General features: G+C 46.4%; 2 protein-coding genes across 5 annotated transcripts in view; one reads left to right on the plus strand and one right to left on the minus strand.

Moving 5' to 3' along the window:
* Window positions 1-16,314, plus strand: part of AKT3 (AKT serine/threonine kinase 3) — a 250,149-nt gene extending 233,835 nt beyond the window's left edge. For 2 of the 3 annotated variants that reach the window (XM_033099397.1, XM_033099399.1), the window contains 2 exons: window positions 4,072-4,174; window positions 10,720-14,312. In XM_033099397.1, coding sequence (XP_032955288.1) covers window positions 4,072-4,174; window positions 10,720-10,805 — 189 coding nt within the window. In that variant the 3' untranslated portion in view covers window positions 10,806-14,312. Of the gene's footprint in view, window positions 1-4,071; window positions 4,175-10,719; window positions 14,313-15,586 lie in introns of those variants that run through there. The other variant, XM_033099398.1, reaches the window with a different exon arrangement.
* SDCCAG8 (SHH signaling and ciliogenesis regulator SDCCAG8) overlaps window positions 15,934-25,464 on the minus strand; it is a 206,225-nt gene continuing 196,694 nt past the window's right edge. Inside the window, exon 18 of one of the 2 annotated variants that reach the window (XM_033099396.1) lies at window positions 15,934-16,275. In XM_033099396.1, the coding sequence (XP_032955287.1) occupies window positions 16,246-16,275 (30 nt within the window). In that variant the 3' untranslated portion in view covers window positions 15,934-16,245. Of the gene's footprint in view, window positions 16,276-16,454; window positions 24,713-25,464 lie in introns of those variants that run through there. The other variant, XM_033099395.1, reaches the window with a different exon arrangement.

Here is a 25,464-nt window from a genome sequence, read left to right on the forward strand (position 1 = left end):
ATCAAGACATTTTGTTATGGACAAATAACATCCTAATTGCCCGTAAAGATGGGTGAAGAGATCAGTGAAACATAATAGAGAATCTGGAAATAGACCCACACATACTGGGGGTTCCAAAAAAATGTATACACGTGACTTGCATTCATCTTTTCTTATCAATATATACTGAGTATTACAATTTTAATAGTTGTTTCCTTTCTTAAAATGTTTATACTTTTTTGGGGGCACCGTCTACATATGGTTAATTGAAAATAGTTCAAATTCAACAAATGGTGCTAAAACAACTGGACATCCTTTTTGTGAAAAAAAAATGAATTTGCAGCATATAACACATTAATGCAAAATGGATCATAGTCCTAAATGTAAACCTTCTAGAAGAAAGCACAGGAGAAAATCTTTGTGGTACTAGGTAGTACAAAGATTTCTTAGATAAGGGCAAAAGCATGATCCATAAAGAAAAGGTAATAAATCACACTATTGAAATTCAGAATGTCTGTTCTTCAAAAGACATGCTAAGGAAAAAGCCACCAACTGGAAAAATACTTGAAAATCCCAAATCTGATAAAAGACAAGCATGCAGAGTATGTAAAGAACTTTGGACTTAATGACAAGGGCAAATATTTGAACAGATACTTCACCAAAGAAAGAAACTCGTGGAAAAGATAATTATTCATTAGGGAAATACCACCACAGTGAAATAACACATATTAGGATGTATGGTATTGAAGACTGACCAAACCGATGTCGGCAGAAATGTGAAAACAGCCGTATAGCTCTCATGCACTGTTAGCAGTGACCTAAAATGATGCAGCTACTTTGGAAAGCAGTTTGGCAGTTTCTTAAACAGTTCAACGTACCTCTCACGTTTGACCCAGCCATTCTGCTCCTTGGTATTTATCCAAAATAAATCGAATCTTATGTCTATACAAAGACTTGTACATACAGATTTCTAGCAGCTTTATCTGTAGGAGCCCCAAACTGGAAGCAACCCAGATATCCATTGACAGGTGAATGGATATACAAGTTGTGATACATCTAGAGGATGGACTATAACCCAGCAATAAAATACCCATTTTATTGCTATTGATACATAGTGACATTGATGAAGATCAAAATAATGATGCTAAGTGAAAGAACACAAACAAAGATTACATACCATACGGTTCCATTTTACATAAAAGTCTAGAAAGTACAAATCAGTTGTGGCGGAGAACATGTCAGCCCTTGCTAGCCGGAAGATAGGAAAGAGGACGGGTTTACTTAGGGTCATGAGCAAGCGTTTGCAAGTGATGGTTATGTCTACCATCTTGATTGTGGTGATAGTTGTATGGGTAAATACATATGTCAAATGTCAAATTGTACAGTGTATCATATGTCGTCATACCTCAATAATTTAACTTCTTTAAAAGCCCTTGCCCTCATTGAACTTGTATTGAGGATGAGGTGTAATGGTAATTACATTAAACAAATGTGTGTGTGTGTGTGTGTGCATACAAGTATGTAAGTGTGTATTTGTGTCAGCTGTTGAAAAGTCTTTTGAAGAAAAATAAAGCAGTGTGGGGATAGAAAGTGATGGGAAGGGCAGCTGTGTGAGAGGGGAGCTGAGCTCAGCCTTCTCTATTATCCGGTGACATTTGAACAGACTCAGTTCCCCTGTGATCATTGGAACACTGTTTTTAGATCTGTTGCAGTTTTTTAAAGTTATAAGTGACCATTCTCTCTCATCTAAAAGGATAGCAGCCTTCCCCTAACCTGAAGCTTTGCGGATTTAAGTTTTTGCCATCAGACGGAAACCGAGGGGGAGGGTGGGGACGGTGAGCAACACCTACCCTACCTGCCCAGTAGGAGCCCATTTCTGCTGAAAGAATTTCTTATGGTTGATGTTTGATTGGAAGGATGAAGGCCTATTTCTTTGCGCATGTGTAGGGTGGTGAGTCAGTAGACAGTTACAGTCAGAATCCCAACCTCCCATTTCCTGCCAGATAAAGGCTGTTACCCCTCAGTTTCTAAAAGGAAAACCCCCAATTCTCCAGTCTCCGTCACCTTTGGTGTTGCTATGTGCAGGAGCATGGTGCTGGTGAAAAGAATGCCGTGTGTCAGAATGGGAAGGAAAGGTTCCCATCAGTGGAGTGAATGGCTTGCTTGTGTCCAGTGGACCTATCAGAGCCACTGGAGAGAAACTTGTTCTGGCGCCATCGTGGGCGTCTCGTCCCCACAAGGAAAGGAGCATGTTCCGCAGGGTTGAAAATGCGAGGGAGGAACCACGCTGTTCTGTAGCCGCCATTACCGGCTGATATGGAACCTGAATTTGATTTGATCCCCAAAGAGTGCTTGCTAATAATAGCGACTTTAGAATAGCTGGGTATTGGAACAAAGAGAAAGAATGATAGAAAAGAGATTAAAGGTGCCATATAACATGTGCCATAAGCTGAAATGTGGTCCTTGATTTTGAAAATGTGCTTTTAATTCTAATCATGCCCTGGTTTTTTGTTGTTTGTTTTTTTTAAAAAAAAAAAAAAAAAAAAAAAAAAAAACATGGTCTGTCTAGAGAATAATTTAAAGCTTTTTGCCTTATTATTTAACATAAATTTGGTGACAGTAGGAGTGGGAAAATGCATTGATCTAAAGCCAATTGTGTATTTCTGTTTCTGTAAACTTTTGATAAAACATACTAATTCCTGTCAGTCTATTTTTCTGTTTTCTGTCCACGTGGGAATTTTATTGTAAAAGCAGCATGTCGTGTTCTGAATGGTAGTGATCAGAACATGTGCTCTGACTCCAGGCCCTGGGACTGGCCTTCCTGTGTTTACAAGAACCTATAGGCTCTGCCTGTGAGGAGCGCTGCCAAGCAGGGTCCCCATCCTGGCTCCAGCTCCCCCCCATCCTGGCTCCAGCTCCCCCCTATCCTGGCTCCAGCTCCCCCTCCATCCTGGCTCCAGCTCCCCCCCCATCCTGGCTCCAGCTCCCCCCCATCCTGGCTCCAGCTCCTCCTCCATCCTGGCTCCAGCTCCTCCCCCCATCCTGGCTCCAGCTCCCCCCTATCCTGGCTCCAGCTCCCCCTCCATCCTGGCTCCAGCTCCCCCTCCATCCTGGCTCCAGCTCCCCCTCCATCCTGGCTCCAGCTCCTCCCCCCATCCTGGCTCCAGCTCCCCCCTATCCTGGCTCCAGCTCCCCCTCCATCCTGGCTCCAGCTCCCCCATCCTGGCTCCAGCTCCCCCTCCATCCTGGCTCCAGCTCCCCCTCCATCCTGGCTCCAGCTCCTCCCCCCATCCTGGCTCCAGCTCCCCTCCATCCTGGCTCCAGCTCCATCCTGGTTCCAGCTTCCCCTTATCCTGGCTCCAGCCCTCCCCCCAGCCAGAGGAAGTTCTCATTGCTCAGGCTTCTGTAACCTGTAGCAACCTCAGACTTCCCCCACCCTCCACCTGCTGTGGGTCTGAGGCACATGAGTCTTGTCAACCTCAGAATAGTTACTTTTCTTCTCTTTTGGGTCACAATCCCCTTTGAGGATCTGATAAAAATTAATAAAACATTTGCACATATCTTGAGGGGCTGCCTAGAACCCCTGTTCCAGAGCAGGGGCAGGCATTAATGCCCATCTCAAGTCAGCAGAGTTATGGTTCTTTTCCAGGTACAAGGGCAGAGCTCTCTGTGGCCTGGGGAGTATTTCTAATAATAAGCCATTGGGCCAGGCACCAAGAAGGGAGGTGACGGGGTCCTTTCACTGCCCTGGGAAGAGCCTACGTTTGCTGCCATTATCCACATCCACATGGTTTTGTTGTGTGTTTGTTGTTGGGCAAAAGATTAGGACAGACTTCTCAGTATCCTCTCCCCCCTATTCTTTGGTTCTCCTTTGTTCTGTTTTGCATAATCCCTCAAATTTATACAGAACGACCAACGACCTGCTCTCCTGCGCTGAGACTGCCATTGAGGAAGCCAGGACCTCCTCTGCCTCGCAGTGACTCAGCAGCCTGGTCTCTCCCACTTTTCGTGTAGTTATTTGCTCTCGAATTTTATCCTGGAAATCAAGCTAAGTGGAAATCTGCTGACAGTGCTTTTGCTTTCTCCTTACAGCTTGTACCTCCTTTTAAGCCTCAAGTAACATCTGAGACAGATACCAGATATTTTGATGAAGAATTTACAGCTCAGACTATTACAATAACACCACCTGAAAAATGTAAGTAAATCTAGAAGGCAAATGATAGCACTCCCATATAACCGAAGAAAACAGTCACTTTTTTTATTAGATATTTTCAAGATCAAATTCCACAGTGACTTATTCCATTCCACGTAAGAATGGAGTTCCCAGTGTGGAAATATAAAGACCGATAGCTGAGAGAAAAGTTTTTTCAGGTGGAAAAAATTGCATATGGAAAAATTGTAAACTGAGAATTGCAGACTGAATTATAGAGTAATTAGCCCTCACTGTTCTCTAATAGATTCTTTTGATATCAGCCGAAAGGATTCTGAAATAGAGAGCCCGCCTACGTCTCCCATTCACATATCTCCTTCAGAATTTTGCTAATTCTGGTCTTCCACTTAATAGTTTTAAAATTCACTTTAAATTGAATCACTCTTTTTTACCTACCTTTGTCTTAAGCAATAATATCTGTGAAGACTTAATTTAGTTTGCCAGCAATATTTGATGCATGTAAATGAAACTACGTATCTATCAAAACTATATGTTCATGTACCAGTTCAAATCATTGCACTACACTGGTATATGCCCCACACTTTGATAAATATCCTAAGTAAGTGGGATTTAATGGAAGAACAAGTTATTAAATATAATTTATAAACATTCTCATATGCTGACATAGGTCTATATCTGTCATCATTAGTTTAGGAATGAGAATAAAATTGAGTTGCAGGGACATATTTGGGTAGCTAAGAGATTTCTTCAAGTCACACATCTTTTGGCTCACACAATAACATCACGTTGGTTTTTCCTTTTCTTTTCCTTTATATCATTTCCTATGTTTCTTTTCCTCTCTTTCCTTTTTAAAAAGCAGAGGAGTTGATAGTGCCAAAACACACTGAGTGTCCCCGAGAGGGAAGACTGAAGCGAAGTGCTGTTCCAACTATGGACGTAGTCAAGAGATTACAGCATTGAAGGGCAATCTAGGAGTCATTTGTCACTTAGGCCCAGAGTTTTCAATCTGGGGCCCATGGCCTGACAGCAAGGGACTGTGAACACCCTGAATTGAAAAATATAATCACGTGTGCATAAGTGCACTTTGCTTTCTTTGGACTTGGAAGAAGTTAATAACCCCTTAACTTTTGTTTTATAAGGGAAGACATTGAAACCAAAGAAAAACCGAGCTTCCCCAAGTCCCACAGTTAGTGTCAGCCATAGCCAAAAGCAGGACTCACCAGCCTGGCCAAGGCCCAGGTTAAGTTGTGGGAACGTCTGTTGCCGAATGCTGCTCATGGTACGTCACCAGTACCGAGGCAGTGGGCTTCCTTTCTGTCTTGTGTGCCACTGCTAGAATCTTCGAACTTCTGAAGCATTGAAGACAGGTTAGAAAGTCTGTGGAGTTGTGGGCGAATAGCTGAGGATTGTCTGAGTAGCAACAGTGGGCACTGGCCTTGGCATAGTGTCCCCCTGGCCCCAGCAAGGACTATGGAGACAGAATTGTCTGAAATCCTGGGCAAACCAGTGAGCTGTGAATTAGCCCGAGTACTTTCCAACACAGAGCGTTTGCTAGGCCTCATCGTTTAGTTATAACCTTCATTGTAGTAGTCAGACCACATCATTGCCCTGCTTAAAACCTTTCAACGGCTTCCCATTGCTCTCCACATCCAAACTGCGCACACTGGCTGCCACGGCCCTGCCTGATCTGGGGCCCGTCCCCCTCTGTGACCTCATCCTGTTCCGTGTCCTCCCACTGTCCCTGTGTTCCAGCCACTCCTGAACACACCATGCCTCACCGTGCCTTGGGACTTGGCTCTTTACTTGCTCTCTGCCTGGAGTGCTCTCTTCCCACACATTTGCGGGAGCTGCTCCTGCTTGTTCTCCAGAGTCAGCTTAAATGTCACTTGATCAGAGAGCTCCCTGTAACCTTCCAACCTAAAGAGCAAAATGTAGCCCATCGAACACCGTCCCGCCCCCATCCCTTAATTCTCTACACTGACCTTTATGGAGGATAAATTTGGTTTTTTGCTTACTGTCTGTTTCTCCAACTAGAATCCAGTCGCTCTGAGAAGGACTGGGTGTCTTAATCACTGCTCGCCCCAGCGCTTAGCTAGGTGGCTGGCCCACGATAGGTATTCAACAAACATGTATTAAATGAACAAAAAATGATGGTAAGGGCCTGGTGGTTTCAGGGCCTGAAGGAGGCCCAGTTCTTTCCGGATTGTGCAGTTGCCCATCAGCGTGCAGAATTGTGTGTGTTTGGCCTCCCCAGGTGATATCCACAGTGGCATTGGAAGGTAAGCTCCTAACATGTCTCTGTCTCGCCTTCAGCCTCTTGGAGACAGTTTCCTTTGTTGAATGGAGCTTTTGGCATGGGTAGACTCCTTTCAGGACAACTGAATGTTGTTTTGGAAGTTATAAACGTAGGTGGGCTCTGTAGAGGCAAAGCCATGGGTCCATCCATACGTTCCTTCAGAAAGCTGAAAGTAAAATCCCACTACGGAAGAGGGTGGTAGGGTTGCAAAGCCAGGGACTCAGACCCTGCTTCGCGTCCTGGCTCTGCCGCTCACTGGCTCTGGAATGTGGCAGGTGAAGCCACCTCTTTAGGAAAGACACTTAGAGTCCTACAGGTTTGGATAACCCTAGTTTTAGGTTGTACTCGAGCCCCAGATTAGCCAGTCTGTGGTGTTCTTCTGTGACCCACTACGTGAGGAGCTATGACTGGCTCAATCCAGGAAGGCTGAGCAGAGAGAGTGGGCGTGCATGGAGGGCCACTGGGAAGGGACTGACTGAACACGATGCTGGGAAGTGGGAGACTAAAATGACCACAGCAAAACCGTTTTAACATCCATCTGAGTAGGAATAAGTCAAGTTAAAAGCTTTTTAATATATACCTCCTTAGCCATCAGTTCCTATTTTTATGATTGACTTGAATTTCAAAGGCCTGTCCAGAACCAGACTCTCTTGGAGATTCAGCTTACCTGCCTCACCGCCCTCTCCCTGGTGGTTGTCATGATGAGAACGTGAATAAGTATTTTGAGAACTTCTCAAATGAGACCGAAATATCAGGAGATTTAAGTCACCCGGCATCGTTTCTAGAATATAATCCAAACCTAGTGACTCAGCTCCTTGATCAGCAATAGAATGGAACTGAATGTTATAATTGAAGGTTTTTCCTGGCCTGTCACATTTTGTCACTAGCAGCAAAACTCTGTTCTTGAAAGACTATGTATCGTTTCAGACATGGGTAATGCTGGGTAAGCCCGGTGACTCAGTGTGTTTAGAAACTAATACAGCTGAGACAAGGATGGGGAACAAGCTGTACGCTGTGCTGACTCCAAGGTGGTGTCGGAATCCACCTAGTTGTAGGTCTGGCTGGTCTGCTTTGTGGGTGTGGCCCTGGGCGGCCCCAAACTGTGAGTCCAGCAGCGTCACCTGTGCCTGACAGGACGCACCAATCTGTGGTCAGGAGGGCACTGGATGTGCCATCCTGTCTCCCAGTGCAGGGTCCAGAGAGGAAAAGCAGGTGGAATCGCTCAGCAGAGCAGGTGGAGGCCAGGCGGGCCCCACGGCCTGTCCTGTACGGCTCAGCTGGGGGCTCGCTCGGCCCTCTGGCACCAGGCTGCAGCCTGGGCTCCTGCCAGGGGGGGCCTCGGTGGTAGTGAATGCACCCCTGGGTTCTTTCAGGGCACAGGGCAGTGTTTGTAGTTTGATGGTCCCTGGGTATGTGTTTCCTAGATTCCCTTAAGAAGCAGCTCCAAGGAGAATCAGTGAAACCTGGAGATGTGGTTCCGTTTCACATGCTCGCCCTTCCTGCAGCTTTGAGCTGCGCCCCGTGAGGAACCACCATGCTCCTGCTGCCGGCACAGAGGCGGCTTCGTTCACAAAGCCCACGGTGGTACCATGCGTTAGCAGAGGTCTTCCCACTCGCCACCTTGCTTTTCTAAAACAAAATGGAGTTATTTCTTAGAACAAATCAGCAGTTAGAAAGGCAGAATATTCCTTTTCTACAGACAGCTGCAGTAACATGCCAGATTGTCCTCACTGGTGTTAATTAATTGAACAGATTTTGGAATGTGTCGTCTTGCATTATATCCATTAATGATCCTCTGCCTTTCCTCTTACAGAGAAAGAGGATTTCTTTGAGATCTACCTAGTAGCTTTTCCTGCCATATAATTACATTTGTCAAATGTTCTAAGGAAATCAGGCAACTGACACTACTTGGATCCACATTCAGACATTGAGCATTCTCTTTTCTTTTTCCAGATGTGTGTTATTTGGGTTTGGGGGGCATAGTTCATGTTCATTATCATCATTGTTCTCTATGAACCTCCTTTCAGAGCAGGACTGTATAGATATATAGTGAACTGGGTGTGACAGGCTCTGGCCGGGCTCTTAGCTGCCATGTCATTGTCATTGCCATCTAGTGCCACTCTCCACAGCCCCACCTGCCTGTGCGGCATGGAGGGCCCAGGGGAACCCCTCATTCCTGCTTCTCCAGACTCACAGCCCTCACAGTGACCAAGTGTGAAAATCAGGAGGGAGCTTGAAGGAGGGAGGGATGTAACTGGCTTTAAAAAATATCGAGGTGGGGGCCCTCATATAGTTATCTGTGAGATTTAGGTTTCTTTGTATTCAGAAGTGTGATTAATTTGTCACTGAAGTGACTCTTACGTCTCAGCTACCGTGTAATAACTCCTCCTGCTCAGAAAGGGCCTCCCACACCTCCCCCTGTCCTGAGCCTGGCCCACCTGGCATGAGGCCTGGTTGCGGCCCAGGAGCCAGACAGCTTCTGCCCGTCTCTGGCTGTACAAGCACCAGGCGTCCTGCCCGTGCCGTCCAGGGCTGTCTGCACGTTCACTGTGCAGAAACACACTCAGCCAAACAAAGCTGTTAGTGGGGAAAACTGTTGCTTTGAAATATGATTGGCACGTGTCAGAATATGAACATTAAGATTTCCGCTGCCTTTTCTCGAGAGTTTTTATACTTTATAACTGAACAACACGTATGCCATCTGCAGCTCCTACCATCGTTGGTGGAGCTGAGAATACTGTGGAAAGTGTTTCACCTGAAAGATGCATGTGATTTGCCTGGTGCCTCACCAATATTTTCTAATCAGGAGGCAGAGATTTCCCTAAATAATACTCTTCTTGGGAAATGTGTAGTGAAAAGGAGAGAGGCCCTCAGAGGTTTCCAGGGAGCAGGAGCCAAAAATGCTCGCCGATGGGTTGAGTCACACCTAATGCAGTGATACTTTCCAGTACATTCGAGTCCACAAATTTTGGTTAGCAGCGTGATCCCATTTCCAGAATCTTCTGTATTAAGAACAGAATATGAAAAAGAAGCACTGTGAGAAAAGAGCAGAAAAGTTCGCTATTATTCAGAGGACGGCAAAGCATCATCCTTTGTGGTGTGCCTGGGTCAGTGCCCCACGATACAGCAGGGTCTGGCCTGTGTTCTTTCTCCCAGTACATGAAATTGATGACCCCTGGAGATGCTGGGAGTTGGTAATGTTCTTCCTTTATGTATTTAAGGAAATGGAATTGTTTTGCTTGAAGAAAAGAAGCCTGGGCATTTGAAAGACTCCCTACTCACTTCACTGTAGGACAGCATGCAATCAAACGTACTTGAGTAGAGCGGGAGGTTTCAGGGGGTGCCTGCCCCACAGACAGAGCCCCTGGAGGGCGGCACCAGGGCCTTTGCCCAGAGTCCAGAGCAGAGCACAGGGAAGAGTGTAGATTGCGCTCGGGAACGCGTGAGCACATACAAGGAAGAGCATTGTGACGGTGTGGGACCGTCATCGTGGGCATAGTGATGGAGAAGGTTGGGAGCCATGGGGAATCTTTCAAACACAGGAAAAGAGGAGACATGAGAGGCAGGAGCAGCGTGAATGTAAACGGCCTGTTTCCCTGCTTTCAAGTCTCTCGTCTCTTCCTGCTATTTGTTTCCTCACGAATCAGTACTTAGATGCTGACAACTTTCCCTCGTTATCTATTCTCTTTATTCTAGTTTAAAGTTTTATCATAGGAAAACTGGGACGGTGAATGAAGGCAGATAGTAGATAAATAATGTAAAATCTCAAACGTGTAATCAGGGACGCCAGTGAAATGGAGTCCCATGAAGCTTTATTTTTCAATCACACCTAAAGCACCATGAAGAAGAAAGACAAGCATTTGAAGACAGTTGATACTGGATTCCAGATGGACAGCTCAGGTGCCTTCGAGTCATTGACTTCTGTCATTTTGACGTGCAGTTTCATGAAATTCAAGGTTATTGAAGACTGTTCCTTCTAATTTAAAAAAATCTTTTCTTCAGTAGTTTTTTTTCACAGGTTTTTATTGAGTCTTACAATGTTACTGTCTCGAAGGTGATGATTTGATAATATTATTTCTTAATAGGCCATGGGTTTGAAAATGAGATAAATTTGAAGTAAGTTTCGTGACTGTGTGTTTTGTTCAGGAGAAACCAAGTTTCTGAGCAGTTGCGTCGGTTCATCTTCATTACCATAGAAGTTAGAACTGTATAGACCAGACGGAATGTTGTCGAAAACAAATGTAACATTAAAATAGCTGTTTCCTGCCCACAGATGATGAGGATGGTATGGATTGCATGGACAACGAGAGGCGGCCGCACTTCCCGCAGTTTTCCTACTCTGCAAGTGGACGCGAATAAGTCGCTCTCATTCTGCTACTTCACTGTCATCTTAGATTTATTCCTGAAAATGGTTCCCGGACACCACACCAGTCCTAGCTCTCATACACAGCAGCAGCGCCTTCAGACATCCCAGACCGATGCAGGGTCTCCACCCCTCACCACCTCTCACCCACACGAGAACACACATATACGCAAATACACTCCACTTTTCGTTTGTGCATGAAATTGTATCTCAGTCTAAGGTCTCATGCTGTTGCTGCTACTGTCTTAACTACTATAGCAACTTTAAGAGGTAATTTTACAATCTTCGGAAGTCATGAGCCCACCATCATTCACTTGTGCACCGATTGTCATCTTTTGATCTTTTAGTTTTTGTTTTCCCCTAACAGTGAAGGATAAATGAGATACACTGATTCTAGGTACATTTTTTTTTTTAACTTTCTAGAAGAGAAATCAAAAACTAATTAGACTAAGAAGATTTAGTTTATAATTCAGAACAAGCGATTGTGGAAGGGTGGTGATGTGCACGTGCAAGAGTTTAGTAAAGCGTATCAGAGCAGCGCCTGAAAGTAGGCGTGTGTCAGATCTGGCTGAGAATCCCTAGGAAGCATTTGAGAGAAGGACTGAACATCTGTTGAGATCCGTATATATCTCAGTATATACATATGTAAATGCCTGTCGGATACCGCAGAGGAAGCCTGGTATTATATTTGGACGTCCAGATTTCATGGGCGGTCATGGGCAAATGGACATGGTTCTACCAAGGAAGGAAGCAAGCATATGCACAACAGACGAGCTCACTTAAAGGGTCGATGATAGAATTTGCACCAGAGAGCATTTTTTTCCCCTGTGCTTGGAAACCTCTTTTCCATTATTAATATTTATCGCCTCTGATGGCTGAAGAATGTAGACAGATATAATGACCCTGCTTTTCACCAAAATTTGTACACCAAGGTAAACAGGTGTTTGCCTTCTTGTTTTAATTTTTACTTTCAGTTCTATGTGAGTTAGCTTTTTCTCAGATGTTAAAACTTTGAATGTCCTTTTATGATTTTGTTTATATTGCAGTAGTATTTATTTTTTAGTGATGAGAATTGTATGTCATGTTAGCAAATGCAGCTCCAACTTCACATCAACTAGACTTACTGCAGTTTATTTTGACCCACGTGCGAGAAATGTACACACCGATGAGAATCACGCACTTTTTCTCCTCCGTAAAAAAGTTTTGATGAGGCTCTGAAATTGTACATATTGGTTGGAATTTGGCTTTGGGAGAAGAGATACAGTCATCTAACCCCTTGGCACTAAACATGAGAAAACCCCCAACTAGCCATGCCAAGGGGTTAATGAAACAAATGGACGTTGCTGTTTGCTCACTTGAGAATTGAGATGTTATGACAGCCCGGCAACATAATGGAATGAAGACAATTGAGACCCGAATGATGATAAAAATGAACTTGACTTGGCAAAATGAACACATCTTGAGTACTTGCGAAGTAGGCAGTAAAGGATAAGAACCGGGCGTGTTTATTCTGATCATGGTACATGAATCGCTGAATTAAGCCATCAGGGAAACAAAACAAAAGAACACCTCCAACTTTTCTTTTCCTGTCTATACTCATGTCCCCAGATCCCACCATTTCTCACTGAAAGGGGACATGTATGCAAACCTCATCTTCCTCCTTCCTCAGTGACGATCTTCAGATGAAACCCTTTGGTGCTAGGAGCTGACATTTCCCCAAGCAGCCGATGAAGTCCAGGGCTGGGCGCCTTCCTGCGGCGAGAGGGAGGCTGTCCGCTCCGTGGGGTGACCATGGAGATGTATTTTAGTTACACTATCCGACAGCTCCCACATGGAAGACTACAGTATGACGTAGTGTTCTGATTGCATTGTCTGAAAGAGCAAGTGACTTTCTCAGTAGGATGAGTCCTTCATATGCAGATGTCTTAGCCTCTTGATGCTGGAAGTGTGGATTTATAGACATGAAACCACTGCTGGCAGTGGGTGGACCACTGGGACCGACGGGGGGTTACAGGGCATTTTACTAAGGCAGCTAAGACATATTCAGACATAGATTTTATCCTAATTTTTCATATCTCTACCCGAGTGAAGTTCATCCTTAGTATCGAATAGGAAGTTATGGTAGCAAATGGTAGTTCATTCTTAAACTTACACGTCGCTCAACTTTTTTTTTTTGTTTGTTTTCCACTTGGAATTATGTTGAATGTTTCACTTTGACAAGAAAGTAGACTAAAAGGTATGTCTTGTAAGTTGTCTTGCATTCATTTTATAAAAAAGAAACAGGTAAGAGGAAGAGAAGAAAGCTGAGGCTGGCTGATGGTCACAGCATTCATTCCTTTAGGAGGAAAGTGTGACACCATACACTAAGCACATCGATAGCTTTTTTTTTTTCTTCCATGTCTTAAGGTGATTTCCATGACCTTGGCCAAGGACTCATGCGTCCTAAGGATTAATGACAGAGTTGACAGTGCCCCGGGCTGGCCACTCCTCACAGCTGGCTCTCAGTCCCCAGCCAGTGTTGGGGCTCAGTCACTTATCCCCTCCAGGATTCCGTTAGTGTCACCAAGGTGTTTTCTTGGCTTAGATTTTGAGGAACCCTTACTTGCACTCCCAGATCTCAATCAGCTGGCATAGTGGAATAATAGAAAAACAGGAATAGGGGTAGGAGATAGCTAAAACTTCCCTTGTGTCTGCCCATAGCTGTAGCTTCGGATTCTGGCAGATGGAAAGGCTTAAAACCTGGAATCATTTTATCAGAACACAGTTCAGACATTGCGGACTCCATCTTGAACTAAGTGTCATGAAGTCTGCCCTCTTGTCATCTTGGAGGAAACTGGCCATTTCTGCTTGGAGTTTCGGCATGGTCGCTCACAGCTTTGCTTTCTACACTAATCACATAGCATTATTCCAGTATTGTTTTCCATCGCCCATACCTGATTTCTGGCTTCTTAAAGCTGACTGTTCTTGCAGGGGCCACTTGCTTCTCCTAGAGTACAAAAGTAAGGGTCTCCCTTACTAACTGCAGGGTCTCTATATTACACCTCAGTGTACACACTTTGCTGCTACTGTTTGTACTGTCTTCAGTAGAATTTCCTTATCTTGCTCCTGGTAGTGCATTACAGGCAAGCATGAAATGTAAAGTATTTATTTAAATAAAAAGAAAACCTCTAAATTGGTAATTGAATTACCTCCCTGTAGCTTTATAGTTTGTGACATTTCTTGACCTTGCTAGTTCTTTCATCAGATCCGCGCAAGATCTAGTCATCTGGTTAAGGATTTTAAGCAGACGCAACTACGAACCCAAGAAACTGTATTACTATAACTGTTGGTCATACGAAAACTGTTTATTTCCTTAAGTATATGACCCACAAGGATGTGAAATAACTACAAGAAACTGTTTTTGTACACTGTACATCCTTAGTATTTTTACACGTATATAATAGGGGTGCACATTATTTTCCTTCGTACAGACAGCTTAAATAAAGCACTATGGCAATCTGCTACTTCTCTGTTTATTGTTGTGGGATGTGGTTCTGTAATCTCAGAAAATTAAATACTCTTTTCTGAAAAAAAAAAAATTTAATAGCTCCACCTCGTGTTAACTTAACCCTGTAAAAAATGTGACAGGAAAATATGTAAATTTCTTGTAGCTCAAAACACATGCAGGATTATTTTATTACTTCAATAAAATGGCAATGGTGCAGTTGTACAAATTCTGCTGAAGGGCTACGTCCACAGGGGGAGACGCTGACCTCCCAGCACTGGGTGTCGGACAGACCTGCTGTGAAGCCAGGGACGGGCGAGGTCTCCTGGGAGTTTCGTGAAGACCCTAGTAACCTTCACACCAGATGGTTTGCACCCAGAATTAAGGAGTGTAGCTCACTAGTGATGTCTTCCTGATCATGTGTTGCTCTGCATACTTCCTTTCTGAGAATATATTTTTAGAACTTCATGGCAAATTAACAACCTTAGACGTGGGTAATAGAGGGGTAGGATGGTTGGACTACGATCTGATGGACCTAGAGTCATTTTGGATGGGGCCTTTTTCTGATTTTACCTCATAAACCTCCTATTGTAGAAACTTGGCTTTGCTCCTGTGACTAAGCCAGAGAGAGGAGTGGCTTTGGGACCAAAGTTAGTCAAGCATGTACGTGTATGTCACACAGCCAAATTCAAGGGCATTCTTACATGTGCTCTTCTCTCAAAACCACTGGGGTTGACAGATCCAGGAGACTAAAATAAAGTGACCTCTATAATTCTTTCAAGGTGCTATTTTTAGAATATTGTATAATTTATTTACTGTATTCCTAAAACAATTAGGGACAATTAACCTATCTTATGTGACAGCCTTTATGTCTAGCACATTTGATGAAATCAAAAACTTCTGACGCAGAATAGAAGTTCTACTCTTTCAGGCTTGAACCTTTTCATGCTCAAGAGACTCTAATGGTCTTTGCATGTGTATCATCCCACCGCCTCTGAAGCCTGATCCACATGCCGTGATGCTGAGAGGCCTTGATGGGGATGATGGTGACAGATCGCTGGCCAGGAACAACAGCCGGAGGTCAGGGACGTGCCCCCAAGGCAGCCCTGCCTTTAGTGTTCCATTGTCATCTTCAAAGACAACGCAACATTTCAATGCCCGTTTTTATTACTTTTAAGCATTTGAGGGCTTAACTGTGTATAGTTGAAATACTATTTTAAACTAAAATGATCTGTGTACAGATATCCGATAGAACTTTGAGAAATGTTGTAATTTCACTAAATACGTTTTTAGGTTCCTCTCAAATACTGCATATTGAAGAAGAAACGTGACACCACCCAGCCAGAGATGCTGTTTCGTCTGTTTTTTGTTGTTGACAGAGTGGAGAGAATAATGCGTCATGCTTCCTGCTGTCTCCTGACTGTGCACAAATTAGCAGGACGATAAATAATGGAGTCTTATCGGACGTTGATTAAAGGCAAAGTTGAAGGATGATATGTAGATCAGAAAGAGGGAAAGAAACATGAATGGCAGGGAAAAAAAGTGTGGTTCTTAATACCCTTTGGCCTAGTTGATATATGTGCCTTTTTGGTGTGTTTTGTTCATCACTACAAGGTAAAAAGTAAACATTGCAATTCAAGTCTTTAAAAAGTTCATTTATTGGAATCCATATGTGTAACATAGCATACAAATGAGCAGATTTAAAAATATAATAACTTCAAGCCATTTCTGGAAACATACACCAGGAGGTCTCCTCGTCTAGTGTCAGACTTCAGCTCCAGCTCGTCTCTCGTGCAGGGACCGCTTGGCCGCAGACGTGGCGATGACGGGGCAGCCCACTGCCGTGTGAGGCGGGGGCCACCGGAGTCGCGGTGCATTGTGACATATTACGTGCAAATCAGATGAATGTAAATATCTCTTTGTAAATCATTTATTTCACTGTTTCATCCAGGTCAGCAATCAGATTGTGGCATGCTGGGTAACTGGAAAAAAAATGATAATAAAAAGTAAGTTTAAATAGATCATCCTCTTCCATGTGATTTGTCTTCTCACTGGTTTAGCTAACTCTTCTACATTTTTGGAGAAAAAAATTCCTTTGGCTAAAAATGTAGAAATTGTATGTAACCCAACTGTGTGGAAAGTTTATTCCTCATCTTTGCCGCAGATCATGTGGGAATAGAAGATGAACTATGTTGTTTCAATGCATTAAGTCTGAAAACAACTTGTATTCCAGACATCTGTGTGTCTCCGAAAAAGAGCAGTCTGGTGACAGGATGTGGCTAGAGAGCCATCTCTTCCCCCGTCCAGTTAAGGAGACACTTGGTTCGTGCCAGTGACTGAAAATCACTGACATCACAGCGAGTGCAGCGAGAACAGTGAGAACAGTGGGAGTTAGGCCGAGTGTCCCTAAGAAATTGTTGTGAGACGATACACACTGAAACCTCCAAATTTTCAGTTGCAGACAACTTACTGTAACATATAAAGACATTTTCTGCAATTGAGGATTTGGTACACGGGGTCTCTTAGTTTTAAACAGGTAAAAGTGTTTCAGAACTAGCTCATGGCAGTTGGGTTGCGGAATCACAAGTTAGAAAAGCACTGGCTGGCGAGCTGTTCAAATGAATGGAAACCACATCGGGAAGGGATGTCAGAAACTGCTGGCAATAGTCGTAACGTTCCACAAAACGTGTCTGAAATACCTGCTCTTTACTTTGTGGACGGATGAGTAGGACCGCAGGCCTTGTCCTCCAGAGTGTAAAGTCCCTGAGATGAAAGGGACTAGACAGAGGGCTAAGACGGTATCTTACAAATCCCAGTTTTCACTGCAGCAGTTAAATTGGAACGCGACATAGGGCCACAGGCCCAGCCTGGTCTCTGTTTAGGGGGGCATGGTCTTCATGAAAGACAAGGGGGCCCTGCAGGCCCCTGAGCTAGGATCAGAGGGAGGGCGCTTGTCAGCCCAGTTTAAGCCATGAGTTCTTGTTGAGTTCCAAGGCGGGGCAGTGAATGAAACCGAGATCAGAATTCATGCATGAAAAATACGAAAATCAGCCTGTTGCCGTTTTAAAAATGAGACGTGGTAATGTTACATTTCAAGTAGATTTCCCAGTGTGTGTGACACTGACCATGACAATTTAATGCATGAGTCTGAGTAGAATGGTTTTGACACAGAGCAACCGTAATATGTGTGCAGCGCCGTCTCACACTGAACACGTGGGGTCTACAGCAGGAACCACTGGGTCGCGGGGAACGTGTGGTGTATGCGTGCCGTCCTGGGAGAGCTGGAGGTGGACCAGACGTGGGTGCACCCTCTTCCTTCGAGCCCACAGGGGCTTGTGTTCTCCAGGCCTCTCCTGACTGGGCCGCAGGGAGCCCACCGCGCCCCAGGGCCCTGCCTTGACAGAAAGGGTTTCCCTTCTGTCTTCAGTGTGCTACTCGGCCCAGAGGCTGCCGCCAGCTCGATTCCACCCTCAGACGCCGGGTCTCCATCTAGAGCAGCTCTTCCTTTCAGTCTCCATGGAACTGACCCAGTGCAGTTTCACCGAACGACTGGCTTCCACCACCCTCCAGCTCCCGGCTCCTGCGGGCGGGCTGCCTGGTGACCTGGGTCCTCTAGACAGAGTGGCTTGCTTTCTGACTTTAGACACTCAAGGATGTCTTTGGGAGGATAAGCATACACCGCACCGGGCACATTTCAAATGAAAAATGTAGCGCACCCGTAACGTGCACAGCACAGAACAGTGGGAAGGACCTGAAGGGAATGGAACTGGGGAACAGCAGCATTTCCCGTGACGGCTCTCGGTGTGGGTTCCAGGGCCATCCAGGGCCAGCATCAGCTGATCTCCCTGCTGGCACGCAGACCACTTGCTGAAGCCAGTGACCCCCAGCTCCCGTGTGTCAGGACTGACACAAACGGACAGGCGGGAGTCCCCCGAATTTCTCTCCTGTAGCAAATCAGCTATCATTTCCCCTCCACAGTTTTATATTTTATTTGGTTTGGGTGCAAAGCCCTCTATTCATCCCCACTTTTATATTATATACTCACTGCTCAGTCCCCAGTGCCTACAAGTGCCCGACCCCTGGTGACATTCAGTAACTGTGAATGAATGAATGAATGAATGCATGACCCTATTACGTCACTGTTTTGTCTGCTTCACACAGTATTGTTACCCTCGGCCTGCTGAATCTTCAGAAAAGAACATTGCTCAGTGCTCTCTCTGTCCTATCGTATGTCAGAGACAGAGAAGCTTTAGTTACTGCCCAACTCTGCCTTTTCTGCCATCACTTCTCGGGGATCCTGGCCTCGCTTATTTCCAGGAAGTTGGTTCCTTCGTCCACACCGCGGGGTCACAGTGTGGCTATGCAGGAAAGACTAGAATGCATGTGCCAGTGGGACATCAGCCGTTTGAACTGTGGCTTGAACCCTGACCTACCATCTTCCTTTCCTTCTGCCTTTCAATTTGCCACCAAGGCCCCTGGCTGTGGCCCTGTGGTGTGTGGTCACATCTGCAGTTATCTGCAGCTGCCCTCCAGGTGAGAGAGGAGGGCCCACAGGGCACCCTGGCAGCTGCTCTGAAACACTGTCTACAGATGACATAAAAGCCCCCATCAGCAAGGCCTGCTCTTGCCTACCCTCTTTCTTCGTTCTCATTTTAAATCCTAACAGAGCCTTCTCTCCACAAACCCTGACGTCTGATTTATTTCTGAAGTTTGACTTTAAATTCAGAGTTTCAAGAAGAGCTCCCTTTCAATGACCTCAACGGCTACCCAAGTGACCACCAAGCTGTGAAGTCCAGCTGAGTCTTTTCTGCTGCTTTGTCCCCAAGCCCGTGCCCGGGGCATCATGGCAGCCCCTGGGCTGCTCACAGGAGGAGCTCCCGGCCTCAGCCAGAACAGGTCCCACTCCAGCCTCACAGCAGCCCCTGCAAATGAAATACCCCGCCTTCCTGCTCTCCCCCTCACTCATGTGCAGTTTGTTTCTGTGTGGCCAGCTCAAAAATGGGCCTTGTCTGTGGGCCTCTGGCAAGAAAGCATCTATTTTTAACCAGAGAGGGCAGGATCCCTCCGCCCACCTCCATCTGGGGCATTTCAGAGCTTGCCCTGGGCTGACAGAGCTCCGGGGAGGCCCCGCACCTCCCTCGCTGTGGCTCCCCCCGCCCAGCCCCGCGAGGGGACAGAGAAGCCTCCTTCCCATCAGTATGTGCAGCTGCGCCCTCCATGCAGCCTTGGCCCAGGGAGTGAATACCAGTCTCTCTAGAAGTATCTTTCCCCACCCACTCACTTCTCAGTTCTCTTCATCTCACCTTTCTGGGCCTTGTTTTCCTATCGGTACAAAAAGGATATTGTTAAACGATTATCCAAGTGGCCCTTTCACGCCTACAGTGATCTCAGTGGGGAACGCTGCTGGCTTCAGGTCACGGGTAATGCGGGGAGCTCCCTCTTAAAGGGAAGCTGGCTCTATTATTAATTTTTTAAAAATCAGAAACCAGGGATTTGAACCTAAGCAATTGGACCTCAAACGTCCAGGCTCGTTAACGCCATCCTGACCAGCTTCGTGAAAGAGCACGTGAGCAGGCAAGTTTGCATTTGTGGGGTAAAGCAGGAGTCAGACTGGGCAGGCAACCTGGAACCAACAAGCCAAGGGAATGACGGGTGGTCACCGACATATTCAGGAGGCAGGTGCCCACACCAGCCCTCTAGAGAACTCGTGGAAGTGTGGCCTTCAGATGTCACTGCTGACCTGTGAGAAGGCAGTCCTTCCCCGCCCACGGCAGGGTGCGGGGACCACACCTGTGAGCCAGTCCTTCCCCGCCCAGCAGGGTCCACACCTGTGAGAAGGCAGTCCTTCCCCACCCACGGCAAGGCTTGGTGTCCATGCCTCTGAGCCAGTCGGATCCTGTGACCCCCGAGAGACGGAAACTCTGGCTGAGCCCCTCACCTGCTCTGGGCACAGCCTTTCTTGGAATCTGGCTGTTGCCAGCTGCAGAGCGGGCAGGAGTTCACGGCAAGGGCACAGGCCCCAGCTGTTCACTCTTCCCTCCCAGCTGCTGGCTGGGCCGCGGATGATGAAGACCCTGCGGCAGCTAGAGTTCAAAGCCCCGTTTTCCCCAGACTCCTGGCCCGGATTTGCTGCCTCTGGGCTCCAAACAAGGACAAGCAGTGTAGAAGCCAGAACAGTGAAAAGGTAGAGGCAGGGAAACAGCATCTTGGGACTTGCGACTTGGGACTGGACCTGGGGCTGTGCTGTGAGCAGAGGCAGGGAACCCAGTGCCCAGACGGGAGGGGTCAGACTGAGAGGACACCCACACCCAGGGCTGGCATCTGCTCCACCTCCCCTCCCCAGAGCTCACTCAAGCAGAGTTCCCTCTGCAACTCGCGGGAGCCCGAGTGTGTAATCTTCCAGCTTTCTTGAATCCCAGAAGTCATCGGAGCTCCTCTGCACATGGGCAGGTGTCTGTGTTTTACATGAACCATGTTTCCATAGTAAATAGATTTTAAGAATTCCCAAAGGACAGACAGTGTCACCAACAGCAGAGAGTGGAGCGAGCCTCTGGCTGCCTCATGTTTGAAAGCGTTAAAAATAAAGACAACATTGACATTTGGGGTTGTAATGTAACGGAATTACAGTCTTTTAAAGGCAAGAACCACTTATCTACACTACATGTAATATTCAGTGTTTTGTTCACTTGTCTAATTGGATTAAAATATTTAGCTCCCTTTAAAATCTTGATTGTGAATTTATATTGCAAAATGCAATGTCTGACTCGGGAAGCAATAAGTGCAGCAAATGTATCTGAAGCGATATAAAATTCCAGTTTATTTTTCTTCCATGAGTCTTCTTCTGAAATTATTCACTCTTGGACAAAGTGAACTGTTAACGGAAGAGCAAGTTTGGCTTAAATGAAGCCGTGTATGCTTTTCAATAATACGCACAGGACCTTCAGTTAAAAAACAAAAAGTTAAACCATGCTCTTTCAGTTGCTTGGGAAGTTTCTCTGAGGTCGTAAGACCCATATGTTAGAAATGCAGCGCTAGAGGTCTTATGTCATTCTTTAAAAACACTCAGGCAACGGGGAGTTAATGACATTTTAGCTGCATATGTTCAAGTTTATTTAAAAAAATATGCAAGTCACTTTGGTTGACAGTGTCTTGTACACAGTTTTGAAAGAATCAGGGCAAACTTTAACAGAGTCAGTTTTTATTTGAAAAATATTTTCTGGGAATGTATCAGTGTTTATTTTTGAGACTGACAATTCGGGTGAAAATCAGGATAAAAACAAAAAAACAACAATTTGGTTGAAATCAAATTGTTTGTTTTCATCTATTTGGAATTCTTTCCAAAAAATCTTGGTTCAGGAGGACGCTTTTTAATTTATTTTATTCAATGTATTTCCTGTTCTATTTCACCATCTGTCTTCCAGGTAACTAACTTCGCAGAACCTCCTATGTCAGCTAAGTGAAGTCCCCAGGGTTCAGGGAAGGACCCAAAAACCCTGCGACCACCTCCAAGTCCCACCTTGGGCGACTGCAGACCTGGTGTGCAGGAGCGCCCCCCTCCGCTGGCTCCCAGCCCCACAGGGCACTTTGAGCCCCGGTTTCTGAAGCTACCCTCTTCCCTTCGCTCCGGGTCACACGCGGGCCTTTCCTCCCTTCGTCGTCTTCCGGGTCTTTGTTTCTTGTGGTTTTCAGCTCTTTTCCATGAGTCCGTTGGCGCAAGGAAACAATGTCCATGATTTTTAACAAAATCACATATGGCTGCTGGATCCGCACACAAGTTTAAATCAAATTAGAAAGTAAATTCACTGCCAAAAATGCTCAAAAGTCATAGGGCCAACTGATTAATCACTGGTAAGTCAGTTTCAGATGCTGTTTTTTAAACCGTAGAAGTGAATCATCTGAAGGGACTAAAAAGGAACCCTCCTCAGACTAAACACAGGACGGGACCAAACAGCCTGTTGAAACGGTGGCTATCAGAAAACACAAATCAGCTGAAACCATATTCATCACCAAATAAACATAGAAACAAAATCAGATTGATGTATAAACCAGTCCTCTAAGTGGACAGATAATTTCCGTTCTTTTTCATCTCTCAGATGCCATTCTCCCCAAGGAAGAGAATAATTCCCTCACCAGCTGGCACCGCCCTTCCCGGCCAGATGTTGGAGCCCCAGGCGCTGGGTCACAGACCCCTGACCTGGCTCCCAGCTGCCAGGCCTCTCCTGACCTCCCCTGGGACCCTGGACACCAGTCCTGCGCTCCCCCTGCTGGGGTGCCTCCCAGCTGCTGCTCAAGGGAGCCCCCACACAAAGACACTGGCCCTGCAGAGAGATGCAGGGGAGTCGAGTGCAGAGTAAGGCTGGGTTAGTGCTTCCACGTCTCTCTCTCCACAAGGACTAGTGCAGCATCTCACGCGTGAGGCAGGAGATTAATAAAGCCATTGTTTTTTAGTCAGTCTTAAACTAAGAACAAGTCAAAACAGGAGACGAGCTTAGCGGTCAGTGCCCTGAGCAACAACCACTGGGTCAGGCCCGGGGTTGGCCGCTCTCACCAGAGTGGCTCTCACCCCAGCAGCTTTTAAGGGCAAGATGGGAATTCTCACGGCCAAAAATATCACTGTGGCATAGTTACAACGATGACCAGCTCCCTCTGCCAGACATGTTGTACATGGTTCAGAATTTAAGCAGAAACAATTTAGGAGAATAAAGCCTTCTAAATGGGCTCGACGCTTCCTGTCAGAGGCCACAGGCCAGCCCCAAGCCCTGTCACCTGCTTCAGGGCACAGGCTGGGTTCACAGGAGCCCATGAAAGGGATGTGACTCAGCTTCCAAGCAGGTGCCCAGGCCAGAAAATATCCATTCTCCTTTAGGTATGAGGTAGACAGAGCTTTTTAGAGTTTGACATGCAAAATTCAGTGACTCTGCTTAATTCATCCAGGCTGAGAACACGGAAGCCTGCAGGTGAAGCATCCCTAAACCAGAATGAACCAGGGAAACCAGGAGTGTGGCTGATCACTCTAGAACGCTCAGGAGGCCGTGTCCTCTGAAATACCTGCGGGATAAACAGCCCTACCCACATCAAGGGCTCATTGTAAGCTAAGCTCACAATTCAAGTTTATTCCATGACTGAAGTACGTCTGACGCCAGGCTGGGTAGGAAGAGTAGGCCTTTGGTTTAAGCTGTCAGCAGACAGCTTGCAAACCTGGGTCCCTGCCTCCTCTTTGAACACTAGTATTTGCTACTGAAAGCCAACAGTTCCTCTACCAAACTTCTTTTGTCATGTTCGTATTAAAATAACTCCAAATGTAACATGTGCATCTGAAAGACCCCTTTAGAGATGAGCCAGATTGGCCCCTATCAGAGAGCAGAGGATGGTCAAATCATTTATGTCGCTTCAGGCAAAGGAAGAAAGGCCTGCTCGTTTTTTCGAGGATTTTCTGAGGTTTGGGTTTTTTTTTTTTTTATTTTAAATGTATTTCACGAAAATTTTGCAATCCATGTGGTAATTACCAGATTTTTTTTCCGCCCTGGAAGAGGCTTCTAAGCACCAGCGGTCCAGGGTAAGATCTGAGCCCGTAAAGTAGGCAGACGGGGAGTTAAAAGGCAAACCCCAGTGAGAATGATCTGATCCGGGACTGAGCGGGAACTGCCGTGTGCTTGGAGCGTGTGGAGAAGACACCCCACAACCCGCTCTTCAGTAGTTCCTGGCTTTTAGAGGCCGGAAGACTTACTCACGTCATGTCCCTCCACCATACGTGGCAGGAGCCCAGTCATCCACCCAGTGGCCCTGACCTTTGGTTGGCACCACACACGCCTCCCACGGGACCTGCCCAGTCAGGTTCCGGCCCAGGTGAGGGAGGGGCGCCTGAGCGTGTCTGAGAAGCAGGGGAGAGAGGAGAGGGCATTGCCACCTCGGAGCTGGCTTCTGCCTTCCCGGGGCTCCTCCCGGCGCCTTCTCAAGTTTTAGGAGGAGAGAGGAAAAGAAAACCCTGACGTTTCTTCAGCAAGAGATCCTGCCGAGCAGCTCACAGCTGTCCTCGTTTCACACCTCCAATAGCCCCTGAGTTGGGCTGGCATGACACCCACTGCGCAGAGGTGGAAACTGAGCGTAAAAGAGACTTCGGTGACTTGCTCAGGCCTTACGACCATGACCCAGGGTGTTAGAATGTGGACTCCTGGGCCTGGATCCCAGAGAGGCTGCCTCAGTGTGTGTGAGGAGAGGCCCCGGAATCCACGTTCCTTTTATCCGCTTACAAGCGTCCAGATGGCTGTGGTGTAGGGTACAGGGCTCGGACTGAGGGCAGCGTGCACCATCCCTTCCCTGTGAGCAGCTGCGGAGGCACTGGGGACAGGACAGGTGTGTCCCCGTCGCCAGGCGTTAGTCCAGGGACCGGCATGGAGCGGCGGGGCGTTCACTTACTATCTGTGGAACAAATGAGTACTTTGTGGGCTGAGTGGGAAAAATCACTCAGAAGGTAATGGCTCCCCGATACCCACTCAGCACGTGGTCATTTTGAAGGGACAATGAGAGACAAGTGCTCGTCCTTTTCATTTCCAGATGCGTTTTCCCATGACTCATTCCCAGCACGACTGTGTGACGTCCCCCAGGCACTCACGGGGCACCTGGCTGCAATCCTAATGAAAGGCTCAGGCCACGCAGCCCACGCACCACCTCATTATGCTAACACACTGCTTCCGGGGGCAAAAACTGCAGCCTCTCTGACAGGAGGAGAAGCGATTTAAAAAAAAAAAAAAAAGGTTTTATTCCATATTCCAAACTCACCTCCACCCTGTCTTTCCTCCATTACCCCTGCTTATGGCCCCAGGTCTAACCTGAACAGGGAAAGCCTAAGCCATGGAATGAGACATAGGTTCCATTTCAGTGTCCCTACCTGCCAGCTATAAACACTTGCTTGAGCCTCAGTTTCCCTATCTGTAAAACGGAGACTGATCAATCCTGAAGGCTTGTTCAACGGTCAAGGGAGTTACTGCATGTTATATATGTGACACTGCTAGGCTCTCTGCAAGAACTGAAAATCTTAGCTCAACTGTCAGTCAGCTAATTTAGGACAAGACTCCTGCCTTCCAGTCACAATGACTCCCTTCACTGGGAGCCTCTCGTTCCTGAACCAATTCAAACCTCCAGGGGCAGTTCAAAGCCAGCCTCCTAAAAGC

This window comes from Rhinolophus ferrumequinum, chromosome 27 (assembly GCF_004115265.2).
Source record: "Rhinolophus ferrumequinum isolate MPI-CBG mRhiFer1 chromosome 27, mRhiFer1_v1.p, whole genome shotgun sequence".
Lineage (NCBI taxonomy): Eukaryota > Metazoa > Chordata > Mammalia > Chiroptera > Rhinolophidae > Rhinolophus > Rhinolophus ferrumequinum.